Genomic DNA, 21,554 nt, shown 5'->3' on the forward strand with positions numbered 1-21,554 from the left:
AGATGGCAAACAGCAAGCCTGGAAGAAAGCTACTTTCCTTTCTGCGTTTGGCCTGTGCATTAGTGTCACCAAGTACCCACATGAGTCAGCTCCCGGGGAGGGCGAGGGTCTGTGAGAGGGGTCCGCGTGCATCGGAAGCAGATGGAGTTGGCCATCTGAGCTGGGGAGGGAACAGGCATCCACTCAGCACCGACAGCTGAGCCCAGCTCTGCAGAGCTGGGATCCAGGGAGGGTCTGGAACAGAGCGAGAAGCTATTGGAGGGTGAGGGGCGGGGGTGGAGAACGGAAGCAGGAGTGAAGAGACCAGATGCCAGCTGCATGAACTTGGGTGGGAGCTGAATCTCCAGGCCTGATTCTTCAGCCACAAAACAGGCGCAAGCACCTGCCCGGCCTGCTGCTGGGGATTAATGAGGATGCGGTGTGAATGGGCTCTAGGCAGGCCTGGGGGTTGGACCTCTCCTTATTATTTCAGTGAGAATTCATCTGCCAACTGCTAAGCTGTATCCGGCCATTAGCTTGAGGTGGTGGCTAATTGTCTTCCAATGAAAAAAACAAGACTTGCTTAATGCTTCATGAGTCACACAAAGAGCATCTCTGTACCAAGAACATCTAACTTTCAAAGATGTGGCCTGTTTTATCTAATCGTGCCTGAGAAGAGGTTTGGTGTGACCCACCCTCTTTCCTGAGGGCCACGCTGCACTTGAGAACCCAGAGAGGTGAGTACGGCGAATAAGATGGTCTGTGCCCTCCAGGAGGCCAGGATGGGTGGGGAGGAAGACCTGCTAGGCTCTCGTGGATGCTTACAGGGCTGGGGGTACGGGGGTGCCCCGTAACAAGCGCAAGCCGGCGCCCAACATCAAACACTGAGTGGGGTCCTGGATACAGTTATAACCCAGCGGCAGATGCACTGCAGAGCACTGCAGCAGGTGGACGGCATCCAAGCCAGACTTTGGACAAGGTGTTCTGCCCTGTGAGGTGAACATCAGCCCAAATTAAGATGCAGGAGGAAGATAGGACAGAGAATACCTAATAGGGACCCTGCCTTTGAGGAGCTTTCCAACCACTTGAAAGAAAAGAAAAACAGAGAACATGAAAGCCACATAAACGTCATGTATATACAGTCAAAGGCCAAAGGAGGGGTGTGTGTGGCAGGGGCAGGAAGTGAGAGGGAGGGCCGGCTTCACTCCTCGGCCCCTGCGCTGGCTCTGGCCTCACCATCTCTCAGGCTGGTTCTAGGTTCCTTTAATAGGGACCCGCCTCCAGTCACATCCATTCTCCAATCCAGAGTCCACACTGCCAGTTCTTCTCCCAAAGCCCATGAAGCTCGTCCTCCCCTCCGCTGCCTACAGGAGAGAGTCCAAACGCTCAGTCTGGCATCCACCACCCTCCCCAGTCTGGCCAACATTTCCAACCACAACTCCCACAGCACCATTTTATCCACCCCATGATCAAGTGATACCAGACATTTCATCACGCCCTAGACAGGCCATTCACTTTAACATAAATACATTGGCCTACCCTGAGCTCGCTGCCTAGAGTGCTAAAGAAAGTGGGCTCTGGGTTTTGCATCTCAGTGCTGTGAACTTAGGTAAGTTACTTCATTCATGTCTCCGTTTCCTTATCTGTGAAACGGGGACAACAGTACCCACCTTCTAGGATCACTTTGAAGATCAAATGAGTTCCAACAAGTAGAGTCTAGACTAGCTTCTAGTCCATGGTAGGCACTCCAAAAAACACTAATTATCATTAGCACCACTAGACAGGAAGTCTCCAAGGCTTAGCTCAATGACACTTGCATGAAGAATGAATTGCCCCTCCTTCTGGGCACGTGGGCAGATCCGTTATGGTGTTATTTCATTCCCTAGTGATGGAAATCCAACAACACATCACCATGCTTGACAGAACACCCAGCTCCTAGTGGATGCTCTGTAAACACAGGTCTGTGCTGGATACAGGTGAGAATTCTCAGGCACAGTCCCTACCAGGGCTGCAGCAGTCAAGACAAGCTAAGTTACACCATGGTAACAAACAGCCCCCAAATTTCAGTAGCTTCAAACACTGAAGGTTTATTTCTCAGTCACACTGTGTGTCACTCACTGGCTGGTGAGGGCTCTGCGCCACGTTGGCCTCACATGGGACCCAGCCTGGCAAAGTCTCCTCTCTTGGGGACACCCCTGGTCACTGATGGCAAAGGGAAGTGAATGTGGCACATCTCACTGGCTCCAAAGGGCTTCTGCTTGGAAGTGACACACTTCTGTTCACATTTTACTGGCCAAAGTAAATCAGGTGGGAAAGTGCAAGCCTATCACGTGCTTTAAGACCAGGATGTTGGCAGACAGCCCTAAAGGCCCAGTTCTTCATCTGGATCAGGCTGGTCCTACTTTCTGGTACCTCCCGGGAATGAAAGCAGAAGCCATGGGTGGCCTGTGACTTCAGGCTGGAGAAATGAGGCCCTGGCAGTTGTGCTCAGGGCCACGTGCCTTAGAAACGGCAGCAGGCACTGCTAGCTGACAAGCTTGGATGTGCCAGGCTCAGCCTCAGAGGTGGAGTGGACAGGGGACAGAGTGCTGGGGCCATGCTGGGCACTGGGCCAGGCTGCCTGGGTTTGCAGGACACCCGTCCAGCTCCAACTCTTTTATTTACAGACTTCACCTGCAGCATCCTGGGAATGCAAGACAGGCTGCCTCCCTGAACTCAGAGAGCCAGCTCCTCCTGATGGACTGCGCTCTCTGCCATCCTGCAGCCCATCCCGAGGTGCCTTCATCTCAAAATGAGGGTGTCAACTCATTCTGGCTGAGGGAAAAATCACGTGACTTTCCTGAGTGATCTGCAGCCACTTGTCCCAGAAGAACCATGGGGCAGGCAGGGCTCTTTCAAGGGACAACCTACAAATGATCCCCAGGGCTACATCCAACCTCCCAAACCCAGCTCTGTTGCAGTGCCAGTCTTCCCAAAGCGGAGAGGTGTGTTTTATTAAAGGGATAAGGCTGTGGAAGAATGAGCTTTAGTATCTGAAATTCAATCAGCATGGCCAGGCAGATTAACCTAATAGTTTTGGACAATCACGTAACTCATAGAGTGGCAACTACACAGAGATGTGACTGCTTCCCAAACTCATCATTGCCTGGGGACCTCAGAATCAGGCACCTGGGATCACCCTTGGGAGTGTGGAAGCAGATGCAGTGATGATGGCTCTCTACTGGAAGCCATTCCACAGTCATCCTACAACCACAGGAAGATTTAAGTTGCTCTGGGATCCCTGCAGAGATGTCAACTCCAGTGGAATGCTTCCATGAGCCAGGAACACATGGTGGCCCACACCAAGAGAAAGGAGAGCTGGGGCCTGCAGGACAAGGGGTTATCTCTGATAGGAATATGCCTGGCTGCATCCCTTCCCTTGGAAGGCTTCCCAGGGATGTGCAGGGATTAAAACACACTTGCACAACACACTCCTGGAAAAGGGTCCTGCTGGTGCCTGAAAGACAGGACCACACAGCACTTGTCCCCCTTGCTGGTCATGCTGTCCACCTTTTCTTCCCTGTTCCATATCTTCAAACCAGCTGTGTCGTGAGCATCTGGGGCAGCCCCAGTGCAGCAGGCTCTCCTTGGAGGGGAAGGACGTGGCAAGAAGGCCAGCACAGACCCCTGCAACTTCATCTTAGCCAGCCTGCATCACTGTCCTTGAGTCTCCTCCTGCCCCAGCTAACCAGCTGTGGCCAGGGAAGAACGAGATTGGGAAAGACGCCTCAGGGTCATGAGGTACAATCCAGTAGGGAAGACTTTTCCAACATTGCACGTAACCCAAATCTGGGCTTCATGTCCTTAAAAAAAAAAAAATCCAAAAGCTGGACATAGGGTGGGGGTGGGTCTTCTGTTCTTTCTTGGAGCCTATATCCACCAAACTTTTTTGGTGTCTGAAGTTCACATTTATTTTCTTTGTCTACACGTGACTCACAGGTGACCCTGCCAACCAGGATGCTGGGCCGCTGTTCTGTTTTCTTTCTCTCTTCCTCTCTCTTTCTTTTTTCCACCTTTACATTTGCAACCAGCTCCCAGGTGAGTTTCTTTCAGAAGGAACTGATTTGGGATCTAGTCAGTGACTCCTAGCTGCATTACTAGAGTGTTTCCTGAAGGCTGGTTCTTGGTCAAAATGATGCCTTGAGAACAAGCATCATTTAAAAGCTCACCACAGAGCTGTCCAGGAAAAGGATGGCCCCAAGATCATGTCAGGAATGTTAGTTAGATAAAATTTGCAACAGTCCTTTAGCCAACAAGTGTGCTAGGACTCCTGCTGGTTGAAGTTTCTCTGGAGCATGACCAGAGCTGCCCCCACAGCTGCGTCTACATCCTGGCCATAGGACACCGGGAAAGGGAAAGCCCTCTGCACCTCCTGCTTCAGCACCTCATTCCTGGACAGCGCACTCCCACTGCCGATCACCCGTTCCACACCCCACTCTCGGAGCTGCTGAAACGGAAGCATTGAGTGCAAGTTCTGAATAATGCCTCGGCACAGGGCCCGGGTCACGTGCCCCAGGGAGAGGTCAGAGGAGGAGATTCTGGTCACTGAGGCCAGCTGGTCCGGCAGGTGCCTCTCGCCCAGCACCGTTGGAGTGATGGTTAGGCACGTGTCTCTCTGCTGTGCAGCTGCCTGGATCATGCATGAGTATACAGTGGATTCTTCAACCTCCAGGCCTGCCAGGAACAGAGAAAGGCTGTGTGAGTTCATGCTCCCTCTCACTGCAGGCTGACTAGAGAGTTCCCAGGGGGCAGAGATAGGTTGAATTGCTGCCTCTCCTCGCTCCAGCTCAGGACTCATATAGTCTGGCTAGCTGTGCTTTTGCCCCAGACCCCAGCCAGCTCTCTCACTGCAGACCCCAGCCCAGCCTTCAGGGACAGATTATCTTAAATGCTGCTGTGAGCCCTAACCATCCTGCAGCTGTGGGACCCTTGGTCCCAAGCAGGCCAAATGCATACACTGATCAATAAGTATCATCCTGGCTGCCATTAGACTTATTAGCAGTGTCATGGGAATCCCAGGACCACAGTGCTGATCACAGTCTAGCCTGCCTCTCGGCTGAGGTTGAGAATTGCCAGTCTAGACCAGAGCTCACCATTTCATATGCATATGAATCACTCAGGGAGCTTATTAAAATACAGCTTCTGACTCAGTGTGCCTGGGTATGCCCTGACACTCCGCAGTCATCATCCGCTCCCAGAGGAAGCCAGTGCTGCTGGCCTGAGGACCATGCTTTTTGGGTAGAAGGTTCTAGACCAGCGCTTACCAGCACCTGAGTGCATCAGAATCACCTGAGAAACTTTCATAACATGCCATGCTCAGGCCCTACCCCTCCCCGCTCCCAGGCAAATAATCAGCACTTCTAAGGGTGAAGCTAGGACATAAACATTATTTTTAAAACTGCACGACTATTTCCAGCGTGTGGCCAGTGCTGAGAACCACCACCCAAGAGCCACCATGAAATCTCTTCATCTGCACGCTTAACTTACACAAACTCAACTCTACACCCTCAGGAATGAGAGAGGAAAAAAAAATCTTTTTCAATCAAATGAAATAATGTAGAAATTTCATAAAAGGTTAAGTGACATAAACCACTAACCTTTCAAGCACTCTCTGTTTGATCAAAATAAGAACCATGAAGATGCAAAAGACTTTTCTTTTTGAAGGGATCTTAGAGAGAAATTAAATATTACCACCTCCTTCAGGGGTGAGAAAAACAGTCACTTCTGTATAAAGAGAAGCACCAGCCAACTCAGTAAACATTTGACAGATCCAATTTGGTGAAAGCAATATCTAGGGTAAAGGGCGTGCCTGAAGGTTCTGGTAACTGGTTCCATATCTTTAAAACCTTTCTTAATGTAAGGCAAAAGAAAATCAAAGTTCTGTTCTTTACATTAAGCATTCCTGAGGGGCTCCCAGCCAAGGGGTCAGAATTCCCCCACAATCCCAATGTCCCTGGCCAGCCTGGAAGGACCCACGTGGTCAGCAACACCTGTCTGCATGACCAGGATGAGTTTCCCACGTGCTCCCTGTGGCCTGAGCCCCCACTAGTTAACTCTGTTAGATGCTTCCTGGAATGACCTGATTTTGAGCTCCTACAAGCAACCAGTGCATCCAATGTACATGATTTTCCTATTTCCAGACAGCTGACCAGAAATTTCATTTCTAGCCCTAAGTACTTGGAAAGGAACCCTCTCCACATGTTTCCCTGTAAATGCAGAGCAGAGGAAGGCCTGGTCGATTCTCCCCTAAAGAGAGCAGTTTCCAGGGACCCTTCCAAGAAAGGGGGACAGGAGCTACCCACCAGGAATAAGTGCTATGAGGATTTGATAATCTTGTAAAATACTGGGAGTCTTTGCACTCATTCACATCTGATCATTTTATTCTCAGCTGTCTGTTGTCATCAGAAGGCAAACCTCAAACATAAGGGACCCAGGGGCTTACTGACAGAGACAGTAACACAGTGGGGCCGGGGAGAGCCAGGACACTATTAGGATTCTCCAAAGTCAAGATTAGGGGAGAAGATGCCCCTCAAATAAGAGAATAGGTGAGAGCAGCTCAGAAGATGAGAGGAAAGAAGCCTACAGGCTCAGATCCCTAAAGAAGGAACGAATGTGCTGGAACCTGGCTGGGTCTGAGACATGGATCTAGAAGCTTACGGCACATTCATCACCGGGATACAGCCACATAGAAAGGGCAAGCGGAGAACACACCGCTGTGTGGGCCACCTCTTACCTAGATCCGCCATCCACTGGACAAGCATGCGGACGAACGTGGCCAGTACGTTGCCCCCATTGAGTGACGCTGCCACCGCCAGGTAGGTCCTGTCGAAGTACGGAAAGTAGGCGACCGGAGCCGTGGGGTCTGGAGTCTGCGCCGGCTGGAATCCTGAAGGCATGGAGGCCACCAGCTGAACCGAGGTGCTGATGTTGAGAACTGGGGTCCAAGGAAAGTGGAGGTTAGGCCTGTTGGGCTAACTCAGAGGTTGCAAGTCACAACAAGGCAGGGGGAGAGCGTGCTGGTTTTAAAAGTGTGTCCACAAACTCCTCGATACTCCTTTCAGGAGGCAGAGCCTAATTCCCCTCTGCCTTAGGGTGGGCTGGACTCAGTCACACGCTTCCAAGGAAGAAAGTAAAGCAGAAGTGACAGTGCGTGAGTTTGGAGACTAGGTCTTTAAAAGGCATTACAGCTTCTGTCTTGATCACTTGCTCTGAAGGGAGGCAGGTACCATGTCATGAGCAGCCCTATGGAGACGCCCTCTGTATGGCTGTTGGCACCGTGGGCCCATACAGTTCCTCCTGTCCTTGCACTGACCCTACCCAGGACTGTACTGTGCAGCAAATCACTTCTCTGTCGTCAAGGGCTTCATAGTTAGTAGACACTGTTAATAATACTTAGGGCCAGGTAACCTCTATGCTCTGTTAGTCCCCAAACAATGATGAAGACTTCTGATGACCCATTCCTGACACCAATGAGACTAGTTACCCATTCAATCGTCTTGTTTTTTTAAGTTTTTTTTCTTTGTAGGGAGGTAATTAGATTTATTCATTTATTTGAGAGGAGGTACTGGGGATTGTACCTAGAACTTCGTGCATGCTAAGCATGCACTCTACCACTGAGCTATACCCTACTCCCTCATTCAATCATCTTGACTTCGGATGACTGCAGTACCAGCCGACCACAGCGGGACTGCCATCCCACAAAGGACCGTGAGCCAGACCATCCATTCGGATTCCTGACTCTTAGAAACTGTGCAAGACAATGAGTGTTTGCTGTCTGGGGCTACTTAAGTGTTGGAGTGATTTGTTACACAGCAGTAGGCAAGTATTCATGGAGAGTAAGACCTTAGCCCAAGCATTTTATTCTCTGGGGTGGTTTCATTCATTTTTGGCGAGTACCACCTCCTTCTCATTTCCAAGGCGTTCTACTCAACCTCCCTCCACCACCAGGAGGGAGGCTCCCAGACCCAGAGCAGAAGGGATGATTTTTTCCTCTAGATCAAGGCCAGAGCTTGCAGACTGTTCCAGGAGTCTCTCCTTCATCTTTCATGAGACCTGGCCAAAAAACCTGTTGGGGCCAAACTAACTGAGGTCAACATTCAACTTTCCCACCTCTGCCCACTTACACTTTTGGGGTAGGCCCTGGGGGCGGCGGGTAGACAAAAGTCCCCAGGCCTTATCCAGCCTGACACCTGTTTTTGTAAGGCCCAGGAGCTAACTACGGCTTTAACTTTTTTTTATTAACGACAGCTTTATTGAGATGTAATTCAAATAAATTCACCTTAAAAGGCACCCTTTTAAAGTGTCCAATTCTGCGCTTTTTAATATATTCACAGAGTTGTACAAACATAACCACAATCTAATTTTAGGACATTTTCATCACTCCAGAAAGAAACTCCCATGCTGGTTAGCAATCAACCCTCATTCCCAGCCCTTGACAACCATTAATCTACTTTCAGCCTCCATGGATTTGCCTATTTTGGATATTTTACAGGAAAAGAATTGTACACTGTGTGGCTTTTCGTGACAAGTTTCTTTCAGTTCTTTCACTTTCATTCACACGTTGTAGCACGTTAGCTGTGTGGCTCTTCCACTTTTTTAAAATCCATTTATCGGTTGATGGACATTTGGGTTGTTTCTATTTTGGGGCTGTTAGGAATAATACTGAGAGGAATATTTGTGTACAAGTTTTTGTGTGGATGTGTGTTGTCAGCTCTCGTGGGTACACACCTAGGAGCGGAATTACTGGGTCCCATGGTAATTTCGTGTTTAACTTTTGAAAACGTGCCAGACTGTTTTCCAGAGGGACTTCGCCATTTTACAATCCCAGTAGCACATTCTTACCATTTTTAATGGTTGAAAAGAAACCAAAAGGAGAATATTTCATGACACATGAAAATTTTATGAAATTCACATTTTGTATCTATAAATAAAGTTTTATTGGAACACAGCTATGCCCACTCATGTATGTATTGGCTATGGCTACCTTCCTGCCCCAACAGCAGAGTTTAGGAGTTATGACAGAAACTAAATGGCCCACAAAGCCTAAAATATTTACTATCTGGCCCCTTACAGGAAAAGTTTGCCAACCCTGCCCTGGATGGCTGCCTCCACCTCACTGTGACTCTCTTACACAGAAAACAGAAAAGACTCTGCACTTCTAATCAGATTGGAGGGAACGTTCATAGACACACACACAGGAACAAAAACCCTAATCTACTCATCTGTTTTCTCGATCGGGGAGATATACAGAAACCAGCCCACTAGAGTCATTTCCCTCACCTGGCCCTAGAGAGGAAAGGCACAGACTGTGGTCAGGACAGAACTTGCCCTGCTGGATTGTAAGCTCCCTGGGCAGGAGCTTCATCTGTAGGGATGAGAGTGTTTTCCAGTCAACAGGATGCCAAGACTGCTGGCTACATGTGCCCCTTGGACCCTCGCACAGAGCTGGGGCTTAGGAGGCCCCAGTAGACATCTGAGGAGAGAACCAAGGAAAGCCTTACCTGCGTCCGTCCTCTGGGCCATACAGGAATAGACTGAGGCCTGCAAATCACCCAAGGCCACGCCCACCGGCGTTCCCTCTGGGATTTCAAACCATGCACGCGAAGTTCTACCCGCCACGCTGCCGGGCTCGGCGATGTCCGGGAGCAGGTGGACGGGAAAGCCTGCGGCCCTCAGTCTGCAAACCAAAAGTGGACAGTATATCTACCTGGTGTTTGTTTTCTGTTTTTCATTGTTTCCAGGAAAGTCAGCAAAGGAAAGCGCTATAGGATACACATTAGAGAAGAGAGGCTGGAAACCAGTGTGTTCACAGACGGCCTCTTCGGCTTTTTTAACACCATGAGAAATAGGCTTGGGTTGTTTAAAGAGTGAACACTGGCTTTCAGGAGCTTGGGATAGGCCTTCCGGGGAAGAACACAACCAGTGTAAGCAGAGGGGATCAGAAAGAATGGGGGGGGTTAGGGTATAGCTCGAGTGGTAGAGTGCATGCTTAGCATGTACAAGGTCCTGGGTTCAATCCCCTGTACCTCCATCGAAAAACTAAATAAATAAATAAACCTAATTACCACCACTCCCTACTAAATAAATGCATAAAAATAAACATAAAATATATTTTAAAAAGAAAAGAAAAGAAAGGATTGGATAAGAGGCAGATATCATTGGCATCCGGCCTCCTGCGTTTGAACGGAGGGCAAAACACTCTGCAAAGGGAGGCAGTTGGAGGTTTAGAGCGAAGTCACAGTTGGTTAGCACAGGTCAAACCAAAGTCAAACCCATCCATGTCCTGGATAACAAACACATTCAGCACTCGGGGTTAGTGGACATGGGGCTGTCAATTTTATAAAACATGCTAGAAAGTCCTTTACCTGAACTACCAGTTGCTTTTTGTTTTATTACAGAGCTCAGAATTTGGGCCCTGAAGGAAGTGAACTTATAGGGCACTGATTTCTGGACCTGAAAAGGTAAATGATTGTTTAAAAAGAACTTAAAAGGCATCCCTCAAGCCCCCTGCTTTCATTGCTTGACCCTATTTTAAAATATATTAAAGAATGGAAATTGTTCTCTGGAATCTTCAGGCTGGACCCAGATCACAAGAAGAACTCATAGAAAGGACCCCACCCTAAGTCTGGGTGACAGCAGAGGAGCAGGACTGCATGGCGTGGTGGGTGGCACCCCTCCCCAAGGATGTCACTTACAGCCAGGCCACCCACGCCCACAGATTGGAACAGGCTGGGAGGTATTGGAACCTGATTCCTGGCCTCGTGGAATCCTCCACTATTCCCAGATGGAAAAGCCCCACTGAAACTCCCACTGTAAAGATTCTGCCTTTGGCCTCGAGCCATCCTGCAAGGTTATACTCACATCTCTAAGTTCCAGCTTTGTCTCCTGGTGTTGAAATATCCCCAGCTAGCAGCATTCTGGTCGGACATCAGGGGTCTTGTCAAGCCACACAGCATGGCAACCACATAGTCATGGATGGTGCCAGCTACATCGTAGGACTTCAGGGACTCTGGGCTGTTTTTCAAAACAATTCAGTGTGGTCTAATATCGACTTGAAAGCATGTGCCGCACCTAACTGTGGGCAGTGTGGACTAGACATGGCGCAGCTGGGTGGCAGCCAGGACCCCTCAGGTTATGGACCTTCCACAGCTGAACTCCCAAGATGAGGACCTCCCAGCACCTCCAAGCCAAGCTGGCCAGAGTCAGCCTTAGGGGAGAGAACTCACTATGCCTGGGAAAGCAGGATGTCAGGCGTTCTCAGCAGCCCTGACCCCACCATGAACCCATCATGTGACCCTTGGCAAGCCCCTCGCCCTCTCTGGCCCCATCTTTCCCCCTCAGGGTTAGAATCAGATAACCAAGAAGAGCCCTCTGCAAAATGAAGCAGGGGTAGACCAAGTCTAAGTCCTGTGACTCCACCCTCTGCTGGGCCACATTCACTGAGGGATGGTCCAGCATATGGAGGGATCCTGACCAGCTGAAGGTACAGCCCTTTAGCCATTCCCCCTGGAAATTCATCACCCAGTTCAAGGAACTATTTTCCATACCTGTTTTTCAAAAGCCAGAAGATAGTTGCACAGCCAAACCCCGTGGCCACACTGAGGTGGGACTCTGGTTGGGGCAGAGAAGCCAGGAACTTGCTGCTACACCGGCCATCCTGCCACGTGACCAGCTGGCTCACAGCTCTGGGCTCAAACACAGGGGCGGCCCCTCCCTCTGTCCATTCACAGCCTGGAACAAAGGAGATGACCAAAAACGGAGAAAAGAGCTACCGACCACCAGCAAGTCCTTGAGACTACTCTGCTAGTGAGGTTACAGGACAGATTTTAGCACCAGGACAATGCTGCACTGGCACTCAGGGGTTCTGACACCAAAGCACCCGGGTTTAGTACCTGGCTCCACCTGTAACAGCTGTGTGGACCGGACCCCAGGCAGGTCACTACTCCCTCCATTTGCCTCGCTTCTTCTACCCTCCTTTTTATTCATTTTTTAAGTTGATGTATCTCCCCCTCCCATGTAAGAAAAGAAGTTGGCACATTCACAAGCCCCCTGGTCTCTGTCCTTCCAACCATGATGATGTTGGCTAGACTTGATTCTGGATGGTTACATAATATTTTCTCTTGTCCTTTGGTCTTACCGAATGGATTTTTCAGACATCAAAATTCACTATGAAATCTGGTCATCTTTCCTCCATTTATTGCTTGAACTATCTCCTGAATTTTCCTCTGCTCTTATTTAAATATTTCACCCCAAATTGTTTCCAGGGTAGAGTTCTGCGTTGAAGTGCCTGAAGGTCTATATGCCTCAGGGCATATTTTCATATCCTCATATTTGAATGATAGTTTAATCAATTATAATACTCTCGGTTTTAAGTTCCTTGTCTTCAATACTTAAGAAATTTATTTGTAGATTTGTGGTAGATTACCACAAAGTTTTTGTTACTCCTCCCCTTATGAGGTAGAGTCTAAGTCCTTTTTCCTTGAATCTGGACTGGCCTTGGTGTTTCCTTGACCAAGAGAATGTGGTGGAAGTGACATCCTGGGACTCTCAAAACTAGGTCATCAGAAGCCTTGCAGCAACCACCAGAGCCTCCTAGCGCACTCACTCTGGGGGAGGCCAGGCACCACATAAGAAGTCCCACCACCCTGAGGCCACCATGCTGGAGAGGCTACATGGAGAAGTCATGTGTAGGCATCTGGCAGACCATCCCCAGCCGAGCCCAGGCTTCCAGGCTTCCCCACCAAGGCACCAGGCATTGAGCAGAGCCACCCTGAACCCTCCAGATTAGTCTGTCCACCAGATGAGTACTCCCAAGCAACTGCCATCAACTCCACGTAGAGCAGATAGGTCAGCTGAGCCCTGTCCAGTTCTGACCCCTAAAATCACAAGCCATAATAAAACTGGTTGCTGTTTTAAGACACTGAATTTGGAGGTAGTTTGTTTTGTGGCAGTAGACAACCACAGTACCATTCCATTGCCTCTTTACATGGAATGTTGCTGTTGGAAAAAATTGGATGTTAATATGCTTCTAAGGCACTCATATGGGATCTGATCTTTCACTCTACAAGCTTTTAGAATATTCTCTTTGTCTTTCAAATCCTTAAAAGGTCACTGCAATACCGCTAGCTGTGGGCTTTTCCCTCTCTCTCCTCTTTGACATTCTCTGGGCCCTCTCTGCAGCATTCCAGCTTATTTATGGGGCAATTTTCCCCATTAATTCTTCAAACATTTCCTCCTCTACCATTTTTATTTTTGCCTTTCTAGGTCTCCTATTATTCCGATACTAGTACTTCTGTTTGTATCCTCAATAGCTCTTAAGCTTTTTTTAAAAAATATTTTCTTCTTTGTCCTTCCCCTCTTCCTTCTGAGAGATGTCCTCAGTCTGATCTTTCATTCTCTAACTTGTTCCAAAGTTCTACCCGTTCTGCTATCAGTCCCAACTACTATGTTCTTTATTTGAATTATTATATTTTTCATGCCTAATATTTCTGCCACAAGAGGCAGCAAGATAACCTGACCCTTCCCAAACATATCATTCTACAGCATGGGGTACCAACCATTCTACAGCACGGTTACACATCACTGTTTTCACTGCAATAAACAACAATGCAACAAGCGACCACGGTTATGCCTCTTTTGCACATACATGTTGAAACCCTTTTCCAGAACAGATTCCAAGTAACAGGGCCGCTGAGTCATTGCAGCTTTCTTATTTTTAATACCCCGCCAAACTGCCCTCCGAAACAGACATGCTCATTTACACTAACAGCAGCGGCGTTTAAAAGAACCAATTTTCCACCCCCTTTGCTAGCTCTTGACATTCTCAAACTTTTATTTCTTACAATCCAGTGGCTGGAAAATGATTTCTCATTGTTGTTTTCGTCTGCACTTCCCTAATTACTAATGACACTGAGCATCTTTTCATAGGTTTATTAGCTATTTGAATTTCCTCTTCTAGGAAGTGCCTGTTGGTTTCCTCTGCCCATTTTTCCACAGGGCCATTTGCCCTTTCTTTGTTATTCGTTCTTCATATGTACACATGTCCGTCTTCTGTCTACTATACACTAGCAAATATTTTCTCCCTGTCTGCTGCCTGCCTTTTAGCTGGGTTTTATGATCCCCACTTCTCTCCTGCTATTACTGAGCCTGGAAATGGAATGTGGAAACAGGTGTAACCACAGGCCTCTCAGAAGACACTAGTCACTCCCTCTCCTCTCCTCCAACTGGCTCGCCGGTGCCCTCTGTGCCCTCGTGGAAGCAATTAGCTCTCTGCTCAGGTTACTGGTGCCCTTCTGTGTTGACTGCCTTGAGTGAGCCCTGGAAGGCCAGGGCTGCATCCCTGTTCCAATGTCTCCCGCGGGGCCCAGCACAGAGCCTCCTATATCATGCATCCTGAAACCAAACTGAATTCACAGCCGCTATTAAAAGCCGAATGACTTGATCTCATATATAATTTCACTCACTCTGCTAAGCAGGTATCATTATTGTCAAACAATGGCTCTCCTCCTTCCCAGAAACAGAAAACAAAACAAGAAGGCATGTGAGCGGGCTCAATGAAATATTAAGCAGCTCTCTCAAACGACGTGGACAATGGTTTGTGCGGTTGTTACAGAGACCAGGAGACTGGCAGAAAGGAAGGCGTGTGACCAGACCACATGCCTTAGATCTCTGCTGTCCTCTTTGGGAAGGGTTTTAGTATTAAAAGGACATTTATTCTCATTAATACAAAATTAAGGAGTTTAAAAAGCTTTTACAACCTAGACTCCCCCTGAGGGGTCAGCTCTAACATCCTAATCGGCCTTCTGCTCTGGCTACTGATTGGAGCCAAGTAGCTCCTGTGGTCCCAGCTGGCCTGATGACCGGCAGAGGAGAGGGAGAGGGCCTGTGCTGGCTTCTGCAGATACCCAGGCCCATCCTGGGGACCAGTCAAAGGATGCATCACCAGACCCCACTCAAGCTACTGAGACACAAGTCACCACTCCCTTGGCCCTGGGGAATCGAAACTGCTGACTCTCCAAGCAGAAAGGGATGAATCCAGTGCTCAAATCTCTTTAACTACAGCTGTCCCCACCACCCCCTGCAAAGTAGTCGTCCAACCTCTGCTTAAAACACCTGCAGTAAAATGTTGCTTTTTGTTTGTTTGTTTTTGTTTGGGGGGGAGGCAATTGGGTTTTTATTTATTTTAATGGAGGTGCTAGGGATTGAACCCAGGACCTCATGCATGCTAAGAAAACGCTCTACCACTGAGCTATACCCTCTTCCAAAATGTTGGTATTTTTGAAGCTGGATAATGGGTATGTGTCAGTTCATAATACTGTTTTCCCTACTTTGATGTCCCCATAGAACTTTTTATAATTAAAAAAAAATTTATTTCTTTTAATGCTTACTGTAACAGGAGCTCACAACTTCCTACAGGAGCCTAACCCTTCCGCGGACCTTCTGCTGGGAAGTTCCTCCTGCCACTGAGCTATTGTGCCCCACTGTGTCTCTGGTCCTCCCCGAGGCCTTTCAGAGTTCAGTTCCTGACATCAGACAGACTCAGGTTTGAAAGCTGGAGTCACCACTTGCTGCCACGTAGCCCTGAGCATATTATATTAACCTCCCTGAACCTCAACTTCTCATCTGCACAAAAGGGACAATAGTATGACCCACGTCATAAGGGTGTCAGGAAAATTCAATGAGCTCAAGCAGGTCACATCCTTAGCTCAGCACCTGGCATGCAAAGTGCTCATTGCTGTATTGCTGGCTTAGTTCTCCTCCTGGAGGCCAAAGAGAACAGGCCACCCACCTCTGCACTGTGGCAGACCTTCTGAAATAAAACAGCCAAATAAATAATGCTTGGCAAGTGCGCCCATGAAAAGGACGCACCTTGAAATTTAAAAAGCACAAATATCTGTGATTAGGTTAAACCACAAAAACTATGCCCAAATTCAAAAGCACTTCCTCTATGTCCTGGTATCCTCTGCAGCTATACTAATTTCTTAGTTGTTGACACAGATGCTCCAAGACATCGGCCCAAATAGAGAAAGCTGTAGAAAATCCACTCCGTGGACTCCAACAGAGAATCAGAGAGAACTCACTCTTCTCCCTTTCCCTGCTCATGAAGCTTGTGTGAGCAGGCAGTTTGCTTGTTCATTACACATTTGAACAAGACAGGCTATACACAGAACACAAGACACAGCAGGATAAGCTGACCCTTCACGAAGAGCCCCTGGCGGCACTTTTCTGGCTCCAGGGTGACTGTCAACAGCGTGTGATCACTCCCAAGCCCAGCATACCTTGGCCTGTCTTCCAAAACATGACTCCATGCATCTGTCCCGACACTCCGATGCTGCAGACCTTCCGCAGCTGCTGCCGGGGAAGAGCAGCAAGGCACTCATTGAGGGCCTGGATGATTCTCCTCACATCCTGCTCTTGGCCCTGGAAACAGAACAGGACACGCTGCACAGAAGTGTACACACAGGTGGGGGAGGAGGGCAGAGGACTCAAGGGATTTCCTGGGTGGTGGCTGCCCAGCTATTTCCACCGAGGTCATTTCCAGGACCAGCTGACCAGCCTCAGGGAAGAGATGTGGGCCAGTGGGGTCTCTGCCACCTCCAGTGGGGCCTGGAGTAGGAATGTGGTGGGTGAGATCCCACTCCTCCCTTCACAGATGAGGTGCTACCGCGGACCACCCAGGCTCTACCGTCTGCTATGGGAGAGTCTGAGCCAACAGGGGCTTACAGTCCAGCAGGATGGACAGGAAAACACAAGAAAGGCCATCCTGCAAAGAAAAACAATGCCAAGGTCTTTGGTGAGGCACATGGAGCGTTGGGGGAAGGGGAAGATGAAACCCAGCAGGGAGGAACCCAGCAAGAAAGATGTAATTAAGAAAGACCTCCAGGACTAAAGCACTTGAGGACAGGACCTAGTGTTGGCTTCTACTCAAGTTTCATTTCATCCATCTGGCAAACATTTCCTGACTGCCCTGAGGACCAGGCCCTGGACTTGGAAACAAAAACCCACCTAGGGAAGGCAAGCAAGGAGGAAGCCCAGGGGACAGCTGGGCACTGCACCAGGGGGATGGGCAGTGGTGGGTGGTGGTGTAGGAGACAAGGCTGGAGAAGAGGAGAGTCTGGGACCCAATCAGTGAGGGGCTCTGCCCAAAAAAGGTAGTGGGGAGCACCTGGGGCTTTCTGAATGGGAAAGTATCATCATCAGAGCTGTGTTTTCAGAAGACTAATTGGGCAAAGGGTTTAGCTATACACAGAGACTGAGAGTGTGGGAAGATTTTCCCAGGGTGGAAAAGAGATTCAGGAAAGTCAGGACCATCTTTTCCCTGATTTGCCTTTTTTTCTCACTTCCTGCCTCTTTGAAAATGTCTCTAGGCATAACCTTGAAAGACAAAGGCATGCAAGATAGACAGAATATAATTCAACAGCATATTAATGTCTCTAAGCATCCTGTAGTCCTAAAAGACAAGCATATGAAATGAATGCAGGATTTGGAAAAGTTCAAAGGTCTTGGGAGGCAGATGGGAAAATGCATTTAGGTATCTTAGAGCTAACAAAATGCCAAATCCAATCAAGCAGTAATATAATATATATATATTATATATATATAACAAAATCACTTTGCTGTACACCTGAAATCAACACACTATTGTAAATCAACTATACTTCAATTTTTTAAGAAAACAAAAAGGACTTGAAACATATAAGAGCATTTAAGGTTTACACAGCTATGTATTTAATTTATTAGATTTATAAGAATTATTTAAGTATTCTGAAAAGATTCAGGTCAGATAACTGTAGTACCTAAAAAAGAAGATATATTAAATGTATACTGCAGTTTAAAACATCTAAGGCATTTAATTTAATTTAACTAATATGGCATTGAGTATTATTCAGAGGCCCTCAAAAACAAGGGATAAAATGTTAGGCTTATAAATGGAATAGTCTTTATAAGCTAAATTTAAAAGCTTAAGTAAGAACTAGAGTTCTGAATTTAATAAATTGAATACTTATTTTGATCTCTAGCAAAGTAAAGTATTTGGGACACACAAAAATCACCTCACAGAATAAACTCACACATTACAACGCTAAGGATCCAGGGAACATTCAGAGGGGAAGAGAAATGTGGCTCAGCTCTTAAGCAACCTCTGTTCTTTGGGGAACTGGAAAAGCTCAAGATGTTGAATAAGCATCTGAAGACTGAGCCCTCAGGCCCTTTGTTCCCTCCAGCAGGCAGTGCAGGCCTCCCCTCCTCCCAACAAACCCTTCCTGTGTCCCCTGTGGGCCTGCCGGCCTGGGGCTGAGGCAGCACTTGGCTCCAGACACACAGGACCAAAGAAGCAGAAAGAAGGAAGGTAGGAGAGGTGAGATGGGGAAGGAGCGGAGGGGGAGCACACTGCATTTTCTCGAGGAGGCAGCCCTACATCCTAACAAGACTCTCTATGCAGGAGACATTACAGCAGAACTGCCTGGGCAGTAAACGACGGGGCAGAGAGGAGGTGCATGGCTGTGCCTGACCCCCTAGGAGGGAAGAAAGAAGCGGGCAAAAGAAGAAGGAAGTGGGGAAGAGACCTTTGTTTAAACCTGCCCTGTCCAACGCAGTCATTAATGACACGTGGCTAGTCTGAACTGAAATGTGCTGTCACTGTCAACTATGTATCAGATTTCAGGTTTAGTAGGAAAAGAAAAAGCACACTAGCCACTTAATAATTTTATATTGATTATTACATATTGAAATGATATGTTTGGATACATTGGGTTAAATAAAATATGCAATTAAAATTAATTTCACTGGTTCCTTTTCACAGTTTATTGGGGGTGCGAGTAATTAGGTTTATTTGTTTATGTATTTAATGGAGGTACTGGGGGTTGAACCCAGGATCTCCTGCATGCTAAACACACTACCACTGAGCTGTATCCTCCCCTCTTTACAGTTTTTTTTAATACGGCTACAAAAGTTGAAAATTACCCACGTGGTTCATATTTCTATTGGACAGGGCTGGTTCAAAGAGCTCCCACATGGCCATCAGACGTTGGGTGCATGAACCCAAGACAGAGGAGCTGCTATTTAAAAATGGGCCCAGGGTGGGTGAGCTGTGTGGGTGAGGACAGCGGAGAAGGAAAATGGGCCAGATGGGAGTGAAGACAAGTCAGTGTGTGGCAGTTAGTTCGCATTTTAGTGGTGAGGGAGACGGGGGAGGAATTCCTGGACAATGGGTACACCCACAATGTAACAGGAAAGGCACTGCCCCCATTCCCTGCTCCAGAATATCAATTGATCGACGACCAGGTCATATCCTGGAATTTCAGATTTGAAAAAAGAACTTAGAAACTCATTCAATCCTCCTCCCCCCAACACCCTTTTTACAGATGGGGAAACTGAAGCCCAGAGAAGGAAAATGAGTAACTCAGAGTCACAGAGCTTCCCTCAAAAATCCTGATATTTTAAAGTTCAAAGAGCTAAAAGTCTGACCTTCCACATGGCTGCCAGACTTGACCGTGGTATACACAATATTTCTAAAGAGAGAGAAGGATGGAAATGAGGAAAGAACAGAGTCACCAGGTGTTTCCATAGATCAGTAGTTCTCACCCCAGGGGTGATTTTTGTCCCCTAGAAAAAATTTGGCAACATGAAGAAATTTGAGGGTGTCACAGTTGGAAAGGAGGATTCTACGGCATGCAGAGGGTTAGAGGCCAGGAATGCTGCGAAACATCCTATGATCCACAGGACAGCCCCCACAACAAAGAATCATCCAACCCGAAATAGCAACAGTGCCAAGGTTGGGAATTCCTGCTATAGATGAAATTACAGCAATGCCGTTTGTCCCAGAGCAGAAGACACATGTGGAGGATGCAATGGGGGCTATTACTGCCCCCTCTAAACCCCTCCTTAGGCAGGGGTGGAGCACTGGGTGTGCCTATAAACACGGAAGAGCCTGCTGAACACTAGGGGATGGGAAGAAAGCAAGAATTACCAAGAAAAGGGCACTGCCTAAACCCACTCCCTGTAATCCCAGCTTGGCTCCTCACCTCCACAGGGTCAGAGCTGACTTTGCCTCCATTTCACAGTCCATGAAGTGAGATAATCATTCTAAAATGCCCTGATGCCCCAACCAAACTAATTTTGAAAGGCTCTATGAAAATGCAACGTGCTCCTGAAATCTATCCTCTGAAATGCTTCTGAGCAAGATGGACTCTGAACCCTGTAGAACTGAGTCCAGGTATGTAGCAACAGTTTGTGAAATACAAACCTGTTCGGAGTGGGACTGGGCTCAGAAAACTGAGGTTTATGACTGGAAGGGATCATAGAAGTCATCTATTTCAAGTTGGAGAACAAGCTGAGATCCAGAAGAAAAAGTCATGAGGTTACACAGAAAGTTTCTTGATGTCAATTTCTATTGTCAATTAACTGAATATAGAGCTACCTTTTCCAGGGAATTAATGGAATTCAGAACTGAAGATTGACATCCTTTCTGAACCCACATCTTACAGCTGAGCCTACAGCAGTGAAATTCTCCATTTCTACCTTGTAGCTTTCACAAAACACTAGTTTTCATGTATAATTATCGGTCTGAACTTTTCCAAACATTTTAATCAAGGTATCTCTCAATGTCTTTCTATCCATCTTGGCATCTTTCCTCCAAAGTGTCTCAGCCTTCAGGGCAGGAGGGACGTTTCCTGTCCAAGTATTTGGGTTCCTCCCTCCACATTCCACTCCTGCGGGATGAGAGACTAGCAGGTTACTCCTGATTCTGCATCTGATTTCTCAAGGAAAACTCAGGCACTGCCCTGGGGAACAAACTGAATCCTGAATTTGAGGACGCTGGCAGATGCAAGGAGCAGAGAGCAGCAAGAATGAGCAGGCCTGAGATCACTCCATATACGAAGAGCAATTTCCCGCAGGTACAGAAAGTGGAGGGCAGAGAGCACGGGGATTCAGCGCCAAGGGCAAGGCTCCCAGAGACGGCCAGAGAGTAGGGGAGATCGGTGCCAGCAGGTAGGAAAGCTCCTGGGACGAAACCTAACGGATGGAGGGAGTTGCAGCAGGCAGGCAGGGATCAGACAGGCTGGAGCAGCCAGGGAATCCTCTTTGAGGAGGAAGAGGGAGTCAGAAGACTCCTGGAGGAGGCGGCTGCCTCACCTGGGGCCCGGCTGCCGCGCTCTGGGCCGCCACCTCGGCTCGCGCAGCCCGGGCACAGCTCGCCAGTACCACGAACCCGGAAGGGTCGCCAGGCGTGGCCTCCACCAGGGCCACCTTCACAGACGTGGTGCCCAGGTCGATGCCCAGAGTGACAGACCCTGCAGCCATTGCAGAGAAGACGAGCGCAGCTTGCGTCCCAAGCCGAGGCGCTCACTCCTGCACACTTCACCCTGACAAGGCGCCGAGGCGGGGCATCGCCTGCCAATCTTTCTAGCCACGCGCAACACAGGGAATACTCGTCTTCCCATTGGTTGAGGGAGGCGGAGTGTCGCGCCACTCGAGCGACGGGCCCCGGCTATAGGCGGAGCGGCGGCGGAAGGCGGGACTAGAGGTCCCGCTCCTCA

General features: G+C 48.3%; 1 protein-coding gene across 1 annotated transcript; it reads right to left on the reverse strand.

Moving 5' to 3' along the window:
• Nucleotides 1–1,101: 1,101 nt before the first annotated feature.
• Nucleotides 1,102–21,383, reverse strand: SHPK (sedoheptulokinase). The gene is made up of 7 exons (XM_010987937.3): nt 21,151–21,383; nt 16,296–16,437; nt 11,565–11,748; nt 10,879–11,031; nt 9,519–9,694; nt 6,752–6,952; nt 1,102–4,692 (listed from the first exon to the last, which is right to left on the reverse strand). Exons 1-7 carry the CDS (start codon nt 21,316–21,318, stop codon nt 4,280–4,282), a joined length of 1,437 nt encoding a protein of 478 aa, XP_010986239.2. The 5' UTR covers nt 21,319–21,383; the 3' UTR covers nt 1,102–4,279.
• Nucleotides 21,384–21,554: the final 171 nt, after the last annotated feature.

This window comes from Camelus dromedarius, chromosome 16, assembly GCF_036321535.1.
Source record: "Camelus dromedarius isolate mCamDro1 chromosome 16, mCamDro1.pat, whole genome shotgun sequence".
NCBI classification, from domain to species: domain Eukaryota; kingdom Metazoa; phylum Chordata; class Mammalia; order Artiodactyla; family Camelidae; genus Camelus; species Camelus dromedarius.

What these genes read in the sequence shown, in the direction of transcription:
- SHPK (XM_010987937.3), bottom strand. Translation starts at nt 21,318, where the DNA reads ATGGCTGCAGGGTCTGTCACTCTGGGCATCGACCTGGGCACCACGTCT. An exon ending in CAAAGCTGGAACTTAGAGAT is followed by an intron (nt 9,695 to 10,878) that starts GTGAGTATAACC and finishes TTTGGTTTGCAG; the next exon opens with ACTGAGGGCCGCAGGCTTTC. An exon ending in GGCCCAGAGGACGGACGCAG is followed by an intron (nt 6,953 to 9,518) that starts GTAAGGCTTTCC and finishes CTTGGACCCCAG; the next exon opens with TTCTCAACATCAGCACCTCG.